General features: G+C 42.0%; 1 protein-coding gene across 2 annotated transcripts in view; it reads left to right on the plus strand.

Annotated features, from left to right (window-relative positions):
- map3k5 (mitogen-activated protein kinase kinase kinase 5) overlaps window positions 1-17914 on the plus strand; it is an 83503-nt gene that overhangs the window by 40254 nt on the left and 25335 nt on the right. For both annotated transcript variants that reach the window (XR_006826655.1, XM_046060007.1), the window contains exons 7-13: window positions 1543-1713; window positions 4524-4636; window positions 6466-6625; window positions 7531-7684; window positions 7870-7977; window positions 9022-9074; window positions 11543-11638. Coding sequence is in view for 1 of the 2 variants with exons in the window: in XM_046060007.1 (XP_045915963.1) it covers window positions 1543-1713; window positions 4524-4636; window positions 6466-6625; window positions 7531-7684; window positions 7870-7977; window positions 9022-9074; window positions 11543-11638 (855 nt within the window). In the remaining variant the exon portion in view is untranslated. The remainder of the gene's footprint in view (window positions 1-1542; window positions 1714-4523; window positions 4637-6465; window positions 6626-7530; window positions 7685-7869; window positions 7978-9021; window positions 9075-11542; window positions 11639-17914) is intronic.

Consider the following 17914-nt stretch of genomic DNA (forward strand, 5'->3'; position numbering starts at 1 on the left):
CATGCTGTGGTTTGTTCATTCAAGTGTTTCTTTCTAAATTGAATGACAAATCAATAAACCTTTAAAATAAACAAAATATATTTGTTTCATGCTTTGCCATTTGAGTTTTATGTGTATAACAGAGAACAGTATAGGACTAGGAAACACTCCACAGCCCTTGTTGCCCGCTGCAGGAAAGTGCCTCAACCTGCACCAACAAAAACAAAACATCACCTAAAAACTACCTGTTTCGCCCTTTTCAATAATTGTCTCAGCCCTTTGGTTGCCCCAGGTCAGTGTGTCTTCAGTTCCTAGTTGCTATGAGTACTTGGACCTGGGTATACTTTCTTCATGGTAAAGTTATGTATAAGTTTCTTTAGTTGTCACTTTGACTACTCAGGCATGGTGACACCCCATGGATGGATAAATGTGATCCTAAATTTTGTATGCTCTTAAACATTTATCTCAAGTAATGATTATTACTCATAAACACCTCAGTTTAAGAATGTACGAGTCAACCACACCAAAACCTACAGCCTCCAAAATGACTATAAATTAATTATCCAACACGGATTTGTTGTTGTTTTCTATAACAGAACCTTCAGCACCTGAATGATCCACTGCAGCACAGTTGGAAGCTCAAAGTACTAAATAGAAGTCATTTAAGTTGGGCTCATAATGGCCCTCTCTATGCCAGGAATCACTATCCCACAACAATAGCTGTGAAGCTGTTCCCTAGCTACACAGACATAGACACATACATATTATTATGTGCTTGCACACATATTCTACACATACATACACCCAGCTGATGTTGATTTTATTTTCCAAGGGTCTTGTGCAGATATCTTTTCAATAGTATCCATTTACTGTACACTATATACACTATATACACTTTTACTGTATATGTGGAAAAAAGTTGTATAAAGCATTGTGTGGCTCCGGGGGAGCTGCACGAAATCTGATAACTGGTTCTAGTGTCAGCTGGTTGGTGACTACAAGTTTGAAAAATGAAAAAGAACTGAAGGTGTGAAGTCACAAAGATATATCAAGTGCTTGGGAGTAGTATTGGTTTACTGTACTTTCTATTGTTTCTCCCCATTGTTGTTAAAATGGAGAAGGCGTGCCACCCATTACTCCCTTGACTATTTGGATTCTTGTGGAAACTCCTATAGTTTGTGTGGCTATCAAAAAATACAAAGCAATGGAAAGGAGTGTTTACATGACAGATTCTTTCGGAATAAGCCAATTGTTAGATTTTAACGAGGAAGTTTTATTCACATATGTTCTATTTTGATAAATACTGATAAACCAGCTTCGATGTAAATGCAGCTAATGCCAACTTTAAAGATTCTACACTATGCCACAATTTAGCAGCAAACTGCCATAAGTAAATGGGACTTGCAAGAGTCACAAATAGTCACAAATACACATGACAGTTTCCCACTGACACATGATTAGTGCTGGTATCACTACTACTACTATTATTAGAAAATGTCTAACTCAACAGTTCTGACTATTGTGTGTGCTTTTGTGTGTGTTTGTGCATGTCTGTGAGTGCAGGAGGAACCTGCCGGGCGACAGACAGAAGGCTTTGGACATAATGCTGCCTCTGGTGGAGGACGAGGAGCAGGTAGCCTCGGACATCTACTGCCTGGTGGGACGGATCTATAAGGACATGTTCCTAGAGTCTCACTTCACAGACACGCAGAGTAGAGACCTCGGCACACACTGGTGAGAGAGCCGGGCAGGAATGTCAGTGTGTGTGATATTTCTGTTCAGACAAACAGTTGTTTCCTCCAGACACTGAGTCACTTATAAATATTGTTAGAAGAAATGTTTTGAAGGGCAAGATACATGATAGATGCCTGTAATGTGACTCACTGGATCGTTGCACCACAGTATTAACAGTTTACAGTAAATGGTGCCCTGTATAAATGACTTCTTAATAGCTGGTATCGTGGCAGGTAAAACCCTTTTGTCAGTGTGGTTAATTATAAGTCTCATTCAAGGAAACAGGCAGACTACGAGACTGGAAATGACACCTTAAGTTACACCTTACAGGTCCCATATTATGCTCATTTTCAGGTTCATACTTTTATTTTGGGTATCTACTAGAAATGTTTACATGCTTTAATCTTCAAAAAACACATTTTTGTCATACTGTCCATTGCTTCAGCCTCTGTCTGAACACTGCATTTTAGTTCACTTTAAGGCTTACCTCCCTAAAAGCCCACTTTCTTCTGATTGGCCAAATTCCCTGAAGCCTCCTGAGGGGCAGAAATTAACAGGCACAGAGCTGCTGAATCATGTGCATGGCTGGCTATGCGAGACTAGGCCTCACTGATTATAGTACAAAAATACAACTTTATAACTTTATTCACTGATTTTGGTGAAAGAAGATCATGGAGAAAATATGGTCATATATGGTTTCCCTTTGATGTCTTCTGCCTGCTCTGCCTCAACTTTCGGTCATTTACAGAGTTTGCTGATGGACAGCTAGCTTTACTTGTTGTTAGCAGTTACTTTAGCTGATAACTACTTGTAACGGATGCTTCCACCAGCTAATAAGCTAAGTTAGCCAGGACTCTGCCCAGACTGAAAGCTTGCTGGGGTGTGTGAGCTTTGGACCTCTTGTTCAGGCAGAGCCAGCTCATAACAGCAGCTACAGTTAGCAGCAGCTAGAGGTTACTGTAGCGTTAGCAACAAGTAAAGCTGTCAGGAAACTGAAACTGAGTTGAGGCAGAGCAGCCAGAGGACTTCAGAAGGAAATCCAGAAAATATTTACCTTTTCTTCATAACTGAAGAAACTTTCTGCAAGATATACTTAACAACCTCTCCAGCTTCAGCTCAGTTGAATGAGAGTGATGTATTCAGTATGTGTTTAGTGGGTGGGGACCATAGACTATAAATAAAAGGTGGGAATGTCTACTGTGCTGGCGGGCTGGAGGAGGGTCCTAGGCTAAACAGATCCATTTTTGGGACCATATTCAAACAGATGTTTTTTTTCTCATTATTTGGGGGTCTGTAGACACACCAGGGAGACATATTTAGGTTGAAAAGGCAAAAGTGCATTTTGCATAATATGGGACCTTTTTAAAGCAAATGTGCAAAAGCAAGAGAAGATCCAGTGGTTCATTCCTGTCTGCTAAAAATAATGGGGGCAAAATATTACAAAATCAAGATGATTCAAGAGTAGAATTATGAAAAAACAGTGATTAAAGTAATATTGTAATGTTAAGAGAGCAAAATGCATCAGTTCTGCCCCGTGTCAGCAGTACAGGCTGTGAGTGTAAAGAGGAAATGGTGATATGTAATATATATTGTGCCTCTTACTGGCGATCAAGCCTCATTTGAAAGATTTTGCAAATGGAAATATTAGTTTGAGTAAAACTTTTGTCTTTTAATAGCCTTAATCTTTTCCCCCTAAAAGTGGAGTAAATTTGTGTTAAGGTGATAATATGATAATGATAATACAGACACCCGCGCAGTTCTTAGAAATGTCTTAAAAGGAAGAACATAGTCAGGGAACAGAAGAGACAGGATTTAAAGTTTTGTTCCATAATTAATTATTAACCAACCTGTGATCAGTTTTTCTTTCCAGTTCTTCTCAGTACTATGTGAATGAATCAGGGAATTTACTTTTCCTATGATTTCTTTATTCTAAGCATTTATGTCAATGATATAATCGAACAGAATTTTAGTTAAGGGCAGTAATTGGTGTTGATGGAAACAACGCAGATGTAAAAGAGCAGTTATAAAAATCTAGAGAACGGCGTATATTTCTATCAATAGGTTGTTCAAACGTTATACATTTATTATTTGTATTGACATTTTGTAAGGTGCTAATACCATTTTTTGATGGGTGATTAATTCAGTTCACTCCAGATCTAAACCTTATTGAGACTTTTGGATGATAAAGCTGGTACACAGCATGAGTACGCTGCCTAAAAACCTGCTGGATCTGCTTGATGCTAATGAGTCAGCACAGAGTGAGATGCATGTGGAGAGTTTCCAGCACCTTGTTGAATCTAGGAATTAAGGCTGTTCTGAGGCAAATCAGGGTATTACTTGGTACTAGCTAGTTTGCTATCTCCTTATGAGTATGGTTGTCGTATGGGCATAAAGAGGTTAAAAGTAGGCTGTTTAATACTTTCATCTGGAAATTGCCCTTAAGATCTCAAATCTTTGGTGATTGAATATGCTGTTTGCATTATCAATCTCCCATCTGCCTATTATTTTCAGTTCCATGTCGCAGCTTGGCAGAGGCCCCTAATAACATTCACTGGCCTTCCCTCAGCACAACAGATTGCTCATTAAATAAATTAAATTTCTTGTTTTAGGAGGGTACTCAGAGTTGCGGTTTGCTGTTCAGTGGTCCCAACACAATATGGCTGTAATTGTTTTTTCTATCTTGAAGTGTTTCAGGAAGCCAGGGGAGCCCCCGCAAAGCCATCCGATATCTCACAGATGTTTGGGATTTGGAATGACGCATTTCTTGAAATACAAGTGTCTGTTAGAGTGATTTTGTCTTCTTCTCTCAGGTTTAAAAAGGGGTTTGAGTCAGAGCCAACACTACACTCTGGTATCAACTATGCTGTTCTACTCCTGGCAGCCGGACAACAGTTCGACACATCATTTGAGCTTCGCAAAGTGGGTGAGTGGATGCTAGATTGGATATTTGTCCTTGCTCCGCAACAGTCCTTCAATATCAGTCATATCTATCCAGGGCATGAATTTGAAAAAGGTAAATTACAAACGGAAAGCTTGTGTTTTATGATTTATATCTATACATGGAACAATCTTTTTTTATTAATAATGGAAAAAAATTATTGTGTAATGTTAAAGGTTTGAAAGGTGATAATATGCCAATGTTGTTTTTACAACTTGTTGCGCTGCCTCCAAGTGGCCAAAAAATCCATGGTAACACTTTCTATGAAGGTCATCGCTATAATGACTTATGCATATATTTATAACACGATATAATGCGTCCATAAGACATTATAACAGTTGTTATAATCACTTACAAACATGCATTAGGCGCTATAGCAAAGTTCATAACGTATTATGAACTTTTGATTTAATGTTTTATAACTAATAGTAATACCAGTTTATTTCAATGTGCGGCAAGATTCTCCGACCATGTTCCATAACACATTATAACCACCGACTCTGCCTCGTTATGAATAAACTTTAGTCACCGTTTACAATTAGTGATATAAAATGGAATAATAGCTTATAGTAATGTTTAAAGTTATATAGCATGTCTTTGTTTGCTTTAAGTAAAATGTTAAAATATCTCTGTATAATATATTGTGGTGGACATAATACCATATAAACTAATATAAGACCTTATAACACGTAATTGTTTGCTTTAAGTAAAGTGACACACATTTTGTGCAGGAAAACAACTTTTATTTATGTTTCTTCACTTTATGAACAATCTGTATGAATTTTGAACATTTTGCAATTTAGCACAAAAATACAACATAATTACATCAAGGACACCCATTCTCAGGGTGGTGAGAGATCGCTCAAGAGAAGACCTGTTGCCGACCAACATCATGTAAGAAGAGGCTCAGATGTTGTCACAGATGAATGGCGAGCCTGTGGACAGGCCCTAACAGATGCAGTGGACAATTAAAGACAACCACTTCACAAAATGTAGCCTATTAAAAGACAGTTCATAATACATTATGAACTTTGCAATAGCGCCTAATGCATGTTTATAAGTGATTATAACAGTTGTTATAATGTCTTATGGACGCATTATATCGTGTTATAAATATATGCATAAGTAATTATAGCGATGACCTTCAAAAGGTTGCTATGTCAAACATGTCAGCAAACAGATTCCTGTTTGAACATCCAGCAGACAAAACAGAACATTAGCGTACATTTATGTTTCTGTCCACCTGACGAAAGAGTCCAATATTAGCTCTCCTTTACCTCTGTTTTGATCTCCAACGGAAGCTATTAAGTAGCCAATAGCTCCACTATGTTTACTAGCTAGTTACTTACTCTATCTGTCTGCCGTTGGATGCTGGGAAAGGTAGTATAGAATAGTTTTTTAGGTTTTTTTTTATTGAAAACAGCTTCTGCTTTTGCCTTGAAATCTGAGGCTCAGAGAAGTTCAGGAATGTGGGAAACAGATCAAGGAGTCCTGGGAATCAGCCTGCAGCTCCTTTAAATTAGCCCTACCCTCTGTTCCTCCAGACCCTGCGTTCCCCAATATTTTTCCCTGCTACCCCCACCTGCCTCTCCAAATGACTGGCTACTGCAGCAGGACATGTAGCAGCAGCTTCCCTTAGCAGAAGACATGACAATTACCTTGGACCTTTAAACAAAATATAATGGCAAATATCTACACCGCAAGTTGTGGCATATCCAAGTAGAGTTTTTGTAGAGTCCTCAGCTACCTTGTCTGCTTAAACCCTCAGTTTGAGATGGCCTAAGGGCAAACATTAACTCTTTCTTGTTTTCCAGGAGTGAAGCTGAGCAGCCTGTTGGGGAAAAAAGGCAGCCTGGACAAGCTGCAGAGTTACTGGGATGTAGGCTTCTTCCTGGGTGCCAGCATCCTGGCCTGCGACAACACCAGGGTCATCCAGGCCTCTGAGAAACTATTTAAACTCAAAGCCCCCGTCTGGTGAGAACACCAATAAGCCATTCTCAGATTAGCATGCTGAAAAACACATTTCAGATTGCATCGATAACCAACTGTGTGCTCTGCTTTCCCTTGAAAACACAGTGGCCATCTGTGGCCATTGTGTAAGCATTTGGTGTATTTCACATTGAGAACAGAAAATATAAAAAGGAACTATTGCTCATTTGAACAGCACCTCTGTCTTTACATGGATTTGATGAATATACCACTTTGTGTTGTTAGGAGTTTAAAATATGTTGGAATGCAAATAATTTGCTCTATGGGAAGAAATACTTTTCCTCAATATGAAATATAAAAAAATAGAAATATAAAGAAATTGGTTGAGTTTCCTAAACTGAAGTGTGGAGGTATTGGTGTGTTGTAATGGCAAAACAGGAAAATAAGGCCCAAAATGATCCTTTTTAGAAATGACGAGCGTTAGAAATTTGTCTAATGCATGCTGTTTTCACATAATTATATTATAGTGAAGGAACAAAGTCTTAACTATCTGCAATCCATAATTTCACAATTTATAGCCATTCCTTAAGATTTTATGAGACTGTGTGAGATGTACAACATGTGGGAATACAGTAAGCTGTCTGCGTTTTTTGCGGTGCGTAAGACTGCTGTTCCTAATTTGTGTTAGTACTGTGAAAACTCTTTTAAGTTTCCATTAATGTCACAAAGAAAAATGAGCCCCAGCATGGAATATAATACACATGCAACTTATCTGGCAGTAAGTTATTTTGTTTGTAATATCAGATGTTTTTCTGTTGAGAAATGGGGTGACAATAAAGTTTCCTCTAGTTCTGACATTTGGTTAAATTTGGTTAAATAAATCAGAGGGCTTTTTTTTAGGACACAGTGGATAAATATTTCTTTTTTTATTCTCTCTGGTTTTGTTTCAGGTATCTGCGCTCGCTGGTGGAAACCATCTTGATCTATAAACAGTTTAAGAAACCCGGCACGGAGCAGCCGAGCTCCAAGCAGGAGCTGTTGGACTTCTGGATGGACTTTCTGGTGGAGGCCACCAAGAAAGACGTCTCCTCTGTCCGATTTCCTGTAAGTGACAAGAACCCAATTAATCCCAAATGATGCAGCTCAGGGGCCAAACTGTGGCTGCAATTTACTGGGCAGCTCTCGGGTAAATAATGTTGAAACAAAAAGGATTATGCATGCTCAGCAAACCTTCTGAAAATTGGTTAAATAACGCAAAAAGTGTAACATGCAATTTATCTCCTCTCCAGGTGTTGATATTAGAGCCCACTAAAGTCTACCAGCCTTCATATTTGTCCATAAACAAAGATGTAGATGACAACACCGTGTCTATCTGGCATGTTGCTCCTGACGACAAGGTGGGTGGCCAACAACTTTGACCCAGCAATTCTGCATTTCTACTGTTTGTTCAATTCCCTCAAATTCTGGAATTTGCACTGCCGTTGCTTCTACTAGTAATAACCTGCTCCTGAATCTAAGATGAAACATGGACCAGTTAGAAAAACATCCATCCTCCTCCTTCTGTTATTTAAAATACATGCACTACCTGTCTGGATGTATAATTGCATGGTTTGAATCGCAACCAGCACCAATATTACTCTGTCGAGCTTAGAGAAGAATAGTAAACCAATCATTTGGGAGATTTATAAACCCATTTTTTAAGTGAAGAAGGCTTGGTGCTCAATGCCACATAAGAGAAGATTTCTCCGTGCTACCATGTTAGCATACATTATTTGGAGCTGCGTGTTTACAGTAGCAGTGAGAGATAAAATGAAATGATTAGTTAGGTTTTGTGCAAGATATTGGCAGGAAAATAAACATAAAATATGATATAAAGGCTGTTAGTAAACATGGATTGCTCAGCTTGTTTAATAGTAAGTGAAGCTAGTGGGTGATGGTAGATGGTGAATAATAATCACACCATAGCCGCAGAAAATGCTTGTTTCTGATTGGCTGGCAGATCATAGAATCCGACTTCATATAAAATTATACATTGGTACACCTGAAACATGCTCTGTATCATGCTCATCAGTTTAAAATCGATGGTGGTTGTGACTTTTCCTGTTTTGTTGTCTTTGGTTAAATGCCATGCAAAGATATTGGACTCTTGTTTCCTGTCACGAAGTTCTTTGCATCTGCTTTATTGATAATTTTCTCATTTTGTAGTGCATTATTGCTTACCTAATAGTAAACTTGCTACATCAGCTACTCTGACTTAATATTTTCATTTAATTCATGAGCTATAGCCAATGTAATAAAAACCACTAATGTATTTTTATCACCGTAAGGTCAGTCAGCATATGTTGAATAATGCTACTGCTCTAATACTACTATCACTCTGCTATAATCAGTCTGTGTAGTATATTCCCAGAAGCTGTAATGTTATTTGATCTTACCTGCAGCACAAGGGGATTCATGAGTGGAACTACAGCGCCACATCAATACGAGGTGTCAGGTCAGTGTCTGCTGTCTTTAATGATACGCTCATATTACAACTGAGTGATGTGACAGCTACCTCACACCTGTCTCAACAGGGTGGTTGTTTTTTTGTTTTTTTAATTTTTTATTTCTTTGTCCAGGAAAGGCATGTGTAGAAAACATACAACATCATTTATCATCTTTACAGTACAAAATCCTTTCCCCAGTTTTTACAGGGTGATTGTTTTAAATTTATCATCAGATGGTGGGTAGGAATAAAATTTTTTGCTTCACTATGTCTCGAAAAGTTAACAGAGGAATACATTGAACCATTTCTGCCATGGAGACTCTTTCAGACCCAACTTGCCATCATGTTTGTACTGTTTTCGTATCACCTCGCTTGCTTGTCCTGTGGCATGTGTCTATTCCATGCTAATGTGCAATAACAAAAATAGCAGTGGAAAGTAACACTTACTCAAGTAATTTATTTAAGTGCAAGTTTGAGGTATTTGTACTTAACTTGAGTATTTCCATTTTATGCATCTTTATACTTCTACTCCACTACATATCAGAATATTGTATTTTTTACTGCACTACATTTGTCAGACAGCTTCAGTTACTTTTCACATTACAATTGTTGATACTCTTCCTGTCCTGAAAACAGTGTATATTCAAATTTGGTGATTTTGAAATCAGTTTTTTTTTTTTCTGTTGAACTGAAGGATGATGTGTTCCTTTTTATGGTTGGAGACATGTTTCCTACTTCTTAAACTCAATAAACTAAACATGGCTGCAGATTAAACTACCAAACAGTATATAAACTAGTTGAAATTAGCACAGTCTTAAACATCTACAGTAAAATGCAACATACACATTAATGTACCTATAGTATTAATTTAAAAAGCATCATGCGAAATAGTAAAACACTGACTTTTGATAATTTAAGTTAATTTAGCTTTTACTTAAGTTAGGTTTTGAATGCCGGACTTTTACCTGCAGTGGAGTATTTTCACAGTGTGGTATTTGTAGTATTGACTTAAGTGCAATACTTCTGATACTTCCATCACTGGCAATGGAGTATACCGAGACAACAAAATCTATTTCTTTTCCTTTATTTTTTTCCTTTTATTAAAACCTCTTTTTCAGGAGAGATCTGGATAAGAAAGGAGGACAAACTGTTTCATGACAACAAATGCAAAGCAGATAAACAGGATAGAAACAAAACTAAGAGTCTACAGCCACACTTGCAACTCTGTGAGGAGCTAATGCTATCATGCTGTTGTTTAACACTGTAATGGTTACCATGATCACCATCTTAGCTTAGTGTGTAAGCATGCTAATATTTTCTAATTAGCAATGCACAGCCGGAGTTGATGGGAATGTGTGTGGTTTTTGCAAGTCATAAACCAAATATATTGGCGAAAATATTACCTGAAGTAGGAGTAGAGGAAAAAGTAAAGGGCCAAAGTTATTGCCAAAGTTTATTACAATTAATCCTTTGGGAACCATGAATGTCTGTATAAAATATTATGACAATACATCAAATAGTTATTGAGATATTTTAGTGGTGGACTGGACCAACAGACCAACATTACCATCGTAATCTAGCCGATTATATGGATTTACTGCTAACTTTAAGTATTTAAAGGACTTACATTAGGACCTTATATGTGCAGAGCTATGTAAGCATGCAGAAAAGCACTGCAAAAAGCATTTTGTTAAATGCAGTGGTAAATAATATAGGAGCATGCAGTCTCTGTGCATTACTATCACTCCACATCTTATAGCTCCAGACTTTACCAGAGTGCTCCATTACGACCACAGTCTGGCAGAGGCAGTTTTCATGATGTCTCTGTGCCTCCTTTTCCACGGTCCTCAAAGGAATTCAGTTTCAGATGAGGGAGAAGTGGAGGGCTGTGCTCACATGTTGCTAGGGAACGACTCATTCTCTGTGCCCACTCAGCCTGCAGACAGTCAGCAGGACACAATAGCAGCTCTGCGAGCAACAAAACGACCTCGCATACAGCCGCTTCATTGTCTGGCTCAGCAGCTCTGGCCTTGGAGCACTGGCTAAGAAATGGACAAGCACTCATCCCAGCAGATAAAAGTTTCATTTAGTTTTTTGAATCAAAGCTCTCCATCTTTTGTGCCATAATTCAGCAACATTTAATTTGACAGTTTGCAACATAAGTTTTGTGTTTGTTCCAGTTGCGGAATTTATCTAGAAACAAACTTAATAACTGGTGCTGCAGCTCATACTCATAACAATGCATACTTACAGTGAAAAACATTTAGTTGTATGTGTGCATCCTGCATTTATCACATCTACTGGGGTTTATATTTTGATAGAGTGGCTGTCCACATGCAGTGACAAAAAGTATTTTATTTCATGCCAGAGATTTGTTGGCTGATGTCATGTTCAGTAAAAAGGTTTGATTCATTTTCTGAGTAATATCTTCTTTCATGGGATTATTGTCCAACTAACTGTGAACTGTTTCTCCTTAGCATCTCCAAGTTTGATGAGCGCAGTGCCTTCCTCTACGTTCTTCACAATGCAGAGGACTTCCAGATCTATTTCTGTACAGAGATGCACTGTAAAAGGTTGGTCTGTGTGTTTGCTTGACATCATTAACAGTTACTAGACTGTTAAGCGTGTTAAGATAAATCCTCACTTAATGTAACAAGAAATATTTAATGACCAGTTTCTATTAGTTTGAAATTTATATTATTTGGTTTTATGTTACCACTTTTCTAGTAACTCAGTCTTTATTAAGTGTTTTAACTAATTGCTTTATGAATGGGTAGTAAATCTGTTATAAGTCGTTAAGAACAAATTTTGTGTTGCCATGTTGCCAAATCTCAGACTGATTTGACCGTTAGACAACTTATCTTCTGGAGAAACAACTTATCTGTAAAGGATTAGAAAACAATTTATTAACCTCTTATAGCCAACAGGATTCCCGCGGCTCCTTCAAATCAAATAAGGGAAATCAAGGTCATAAATTGTCTTAAATTTACCCTAAATCTGCTGTAGGTATTAAATTTGCTGATGGTACTTTTAAGGCTGATGTGGAAATTGTACAGTGGTCTACAGTAAAACGTCTAATTAATATAACTTTTATGTTGCGTTTACGTTAGGTGCAGTAGTTGACATCAGGCGTGTGTCATATTTCATTATCAGCAGTCGGGGTTGCAAGTTGGGAAGATGCAAGTTTAATGCATTAAAAGAATTATCTGTAACTACATGCCTTAATAACTTTCTAAAGTGTCTCTTTTCACTGTGATTTGTCTTTCTCCATGGATTACCTATCAAGACTGGATCACAGGGTATCAAACCACCAACACCACAATAAATGGACAACCTGCTCTGACATCCAAAAAAAATATTATATTATTATACTATTTTTATAACTTTAATTTCATTGAACCAACATCCGATTTTTCTTATCTAGTTTTGCTCATGAAGATTTATGTCAGTCTAGAAGGGTTGTAAACTCTCTCCCACTGCAGTGAGTTTCTCGTCTCTGCTTGTGCCCATCCCTACAGTAGTTCAGACACTCTTGTCAGCACTCTACTCAGGTGGGAAGTTTCACACCTCCCCGTTGCCACGAACACACCTTGTTTCATTTTGGAAACATCATGTTCCTTGCTAGCTGCTCAGTAAGACTTGTGACTCTCACATCAAAGGCTAGCGAGCACTTCCAGTTCCATTATGTGGAGTGTGAGATGCAGTGAGTCATGCCTGCTGTTATGATGCTGCTCTCTTTTAATACAGAGAAAGGAGTGACAGTGGCAAGGAAGGGGTTAGAAGGAAGGAAGAAGTAGACGTAAGGTGGTAGAAAGAGGAAGAGTCCCACATGCATGATTGGCATATGCGCATGCACAATCACATGTATCACAGAACACCTGCAGGTATGCCATGTGTGACAACATGATGTGGCGATTTGCTAATTCACAGCTTGTGTGCAGCTAGAATGGTGAAGTTCATTATATGTATACATTTGTGTGGGAGGTGTGCCTGGAAACATACTGGAACCCCTTCTGGATAAGACCATCAGCTAAATACACTACTGAATGACAATATGTACGTACTGGATCTCAGACAAAATCTGCAAATTACATTAAATGGCTCTAAAATGATTCAGTCTAGATAGAAAAAAATTAGCCAAACGCCTGGGCCTAGAGTGAGATTGTCTATCTTTAATACTTTATTTTGTAAATGTCTTCTTACTGTAATTGATGAAGATATCCGCTGTAATGTGGATAAGAATCTGAGACCTGTCAAACTGGAACATCAGCCTAAGGAGTGTTTCACATGCTTACATTTCTAATCTTGTAAATTTTTCCATTGTGCTATGCAGTGCCGTAAAACAGTCCTTTCTGCCTCACAATGACATGGTCTGTCAACAACTTACAGTAAAAACAAAACTGAATCCTGTCTAATCTCTTGCCATGTATAATTTTATACTGTTGAAATTGATATGTCATAGAAAAAAATGCAGCCTTGTGCATTTTCAATCATTGTCATCAAAGTTAGCCATAGTTTACATCAGAAAACACTTACAGAGTACACTGTTATATTGATAACATTGCTAAACATTTTGACTATCTTGTTCATAAACAATGACACAACGACTTGTCATTCTGATAGTGTCAGGACCGGGGGCCAGAAACTCAAACGCAGACTTAGAGAATGAACAGAAGTGGTTTATTGTGCACAAGGGTGGCCCGGGAGAGGTTGGGGTGAGGTGGTCGTTCCGAGGGCATGTGGTTCTGGTCCCCGAGCTTCGATGATTCCGGGGCACAGGAGGGAATCCGCGTGGTGCGTGTGCAGGTGTCCTAAGGGCGAGACAGAGAGAGTAGTTAAATACTAGTACAAGGGTTCAGACAAGATACTGATACTTATGACAGACAAACTGGCTTGCGTGCTTGTACTGTGAGGTACAACGATCCGACGGGGACTGGAAGGTTGGCTGGTCTCTTAAAGGTGTGTTGATTGCAGGCGGAGGCCCTGATGTGCTGATTGCGGATGTGCTTCAGGTGGGAAAACCTGGAGCTCAGACCACCACGCCCACCAGCAACCTCAGAGCAGCAGGCAGGCCAGGGTCATGACCGGGGGTTCGTGACAGTACCCCCTCCCCGACGAGAGCCTCCCAGCGATCCTCCAGGCGGGTGGAGGGGCCGGGAGAGGAGGGAGCAGGGGGCTGATGAGGACAGGCTTGAGCAGGGACAAGCAAGGCAGAGTCCTCTCCAGTGTCTGGTTCGCTCGCTCTGCCTGTCCGTTAGCTTGGGGATGGAACCCCGAGGTCAGGCTGACGGTGGCCCCGATGGCACGGCAGAACGCCCTCCAGACCTCTGATGTGAATTGTGGACCCCGGTCCAAGACGATGTCCAATGGTAGACTGTGGACCATTAACACCACCGAGACCAGGAGTTCAGCGGTTTCCTTAACTGTGGGCAGCGGCAGATAACGTGCAAATTTGCTAAAGCAATCCACCACAGTGAGTACCACAGTCATACCTTTCGACGGGGGCAGCCCAGACACGAAATCCAGAGATAGGTGGGACCAAGGACGACGAGGTATGGGTAGAGGCTGCAGGTATCCTGGGGGAAGCCGGTTGGAGCCTTTGTTCTATGACCGGGACAGGCAGAAACAAAGGCATGGACATCGGCCCTCATCTCTGGCCACCAAAAATGTCTGCGCAGGAAGGCCAGAGAGCGGGTCACTCCCGGATGGCATGAGTTTGGAGGAGTGACCCTACTGTAGCACAGACGAACGAACAGAGAGGCACAAACAAGCGGCCCGGGGGGCCGTTACCTGGGTCTGGCTGATGCTGAAGGGCGGTTCTCACCTCCTTCTCAATCTCCCACATGGCCGCCCCAATGATACAAGTCTTGGGTATTATGGGGTCCGGGTCTACCGTAGTCCCCTCTCTGACGAACATCCGGGATAGAGAGTCAGGCTTAGCATTCCTGGATCCGGGACTGTAGGTAAGGGCAAAATTGAACCGACCAAAGAAAAGCGCCCACCTGGCCTGACGGGGGTTCAGGCGCTTCACCGAGCGGATGTATTCCAGGTTCTTATGGTCGGTCCAGACCACAAACGGTTGCTCGGTGCCCTTGAGCCAATGTCGCCACTCCTCGAGGGCCAGCCAATAATTCCCGGTTCCCGACATCATAATTCTGTTTAGAGGGAGACAACCGATGAGAGGAATGCACAAGGGTGAAGCTTATCGTCCTCGAGTGACCGTTGGGACAGGACCGCTCCCACCCCTACGTCCGAAGCATCCACCTCCACCACAAACTGCCGGGACAGGTCAGGGCTGGTGAGGATGGGGGCTGACGTAAACATCCTCTTGAGTTCTAAAAAAGCTCCTTCAGCCTCAGAGGTCCAGTGGAATGGCCTAGCTGGAGAGGTAAGTGCAGTTAATGGTGCAGCAGTGCGGCCGTAATTTCTTATGAAACGTCTGTAAAAGTTGGCAAACCCCAAGAATCTCTGTAGCTGTTTCCTAGAGTCTGGTCAGGGCCAGTCTAAGACTGCTCTCACCTTCGCTGGATCCATCCTCACCTGTCCCTTAGCGATGATGTGGCCGAGGAATGTTACAGTGGAGGCGTGGAACTCTCACTTCTCTGCTTTAACGAAAAGGCGGTTTTCCAGGAGACGATAGAGGACTTGTCGGACATGCTGGATGTGTTCTGCTTGGTTCTGGGAGAAGATTAAGATATCGTCAAGGTAGACAAAGACAAATCTGCCCAGCATATCTCTGAGCACGTCATTAATCAAACACTGCAGGTGCGTTAGTCAGGCCAAAAGGCATCACCAAGTACTCAAAGTGTCCCAGGGGGGTATTGAAGGCCGTCTTCCACTCGTCCCCCTCCCGGATGCGAACCAAATGATAGGCATTGCGGAGATCTAGCTTAGAAAAAAAAAACAGAGGCTCCCTGGAGGGATTCAAACGCAGAGTTCATGAGAGGTAACGGATACTTGTTTTTAACAGTGTTATCATTCAACCCCCTGAAGTCGATGCACGGGCAGAGGGTCCCATCCTTCTTGCCCACAAAGAATCCGGCTCCTAGGGGTGAAGACGAAGGACGGATGATACCTGCTGCCAGTGAGTTGTTTATGTACTCCTCCATAGCCGCCCGCTCCGGTTTGGAGATGTTGTATAGACGGCTCCATGGGAACGTAGCTCCAGGTAGCAAGTTTATGGCGCAGTCATAAGGTCGATGAGGTGGAAGAGATAGCGCCTCCTGTTTACTGAACACCTCCGATATCTCGTGGTATTCCGTGGGGATGGATGACAGGTCGGACTGGTTCGGGTCTCTGTGGGTTCACAGGGGAAGGCAGAGCAGACCGCAAGCAACTAGCAAGACAGGTAGGACTCCAGTTACGGATCTTAGCGGATGCCCAGTCAATGTGAGGATTGTGTTTAGTAAGCCAAGAGTGCCCCAACACCAACGGAATGAATGGCGAGTCTATCACAAAAAAAGGATAGTTTCAAAGTGATTACCTGACAACTGGAGCTGAACTGGGCAGGTGCGGGTTGTCACTCGAGCAAGCAGCCTCCCGTTAAGTGTGCTAGCCTCCAGCGGCTCTTATAGCTGCTCCGTGGTCAACCCCAGCTGTTTCACCAACGTGGTGTCCAGAAAACTCGTCAGCTCCTGAGTTGATGAGCGGCAGGAGCTCCAGGGTCTGGGTTCCCCAGCTGATAGTGGCGTGTAGCTGAGTTTGAGGACGGGAAGACAGAGGCATGGTCGCCCGGCTCGCTAGGATGCCTCCCCTGGCTAGCGAGCCCTCCGGTTTAACGGTCTGTTAGGGCAGGAGGCGATGTAGTGACCAGGTAGACCACAGTAGAGACAGGCGTTGTTTCCTCTGCGGCGTTCCAGCTCCTCTGTACTGAGCCGGCTCCGGCCCAGCTGCATGGGCTCGCCCTCGGGGTCCTCCTCTCGCCGAGCGGGCTCCAGTGTGGGTTCAGGATGAGGGGGTCTGGATCGTACCGGAGCCGGAGAGCGTTCTCTGCGGCGGGGGGTGACGTCCCTGCTGGGGCTGCCGCGTTTCTGCCATTGTCTCTCTCAGCAGCGATTATCTATCCGAATTGACAGGGTAATGAGATTATCCAGACATTCAGGTTCAGGGTGGGACACTAGTTCATCTTTTAAATGTTCGTTTAACCCATTGGTGAATACCGACAGTAGAGACGCCTCATTCCATCCACTCTCAACGGGCCAGGGTCCTGAACTCAACGGCGTACTCACGCTCCGGAGTCCCTGGCGAAGGGTGAGCAGTCTCGTGGAGGCGTCGTTACCTCGAACCGGGTGGTCAAATACCTTAGTCATCTCCGTGGTAAAGGCGGCATAGGAGGTGGTTATCTGGTCCTGCCTCCTCCAGTGAACCAAGGCCCATTCCAACGCTGCTCCGCGCAGCAGTCCGATGAGGTAGGCAATTTTCGACCTTTCTGAGGCATAGGTGAGGGGTTGGAGAGCGAATACAAGACCACATTGCATGAGGAAAGTTTTGCATTGGCCTACGTTGCCATCATACCTCTCTGGTGGGGATACCCACGGTTCCCTGGCGGAGCTTGTGGTCGCTAATGCGGCAGGTGCGGGTGGAGGACTTTGCAGGGAGTCCTGGAGGTTTCCCATGCGGAGTGACAGATCTTGTAGTCCTCCCATGATTTCCTGAAGGGCAGTGCTGTGTTGATCCAAGATCGCTCCCTGAGTGGAGACTGCATGGCGGACCGGCTCTAGGTCTGCTGAGTCCATTCTGGTCGGATCGTTCTGTCAGGACCGGGGGCCAGAAACTCAAACGCAGACTTAGAGAATGAACAGAAGTGGTTTATTGTGCACAAGGGTGGCCCGGGAGAGGTTGGGGTGAGG

The sequence above is a fragment of the Micropterus dolomieu genome, linkage group LG10 (genome assembly GCF_021292245.1).
Source record: "Micropterus dolomieu isolate WLL.071019.BEF.003 ecotype Adirondacks linkage group LG10, ASM2129224v1, whole genome shotgun sequence".
Taxonomy (NCBI): domain Eukaryota; kingdom Metazoa; phylum Chordata; class Actinopteri; order Centrarchiformes; family Centrarchidae; genus Micropterus; species Micropterus dolomieu.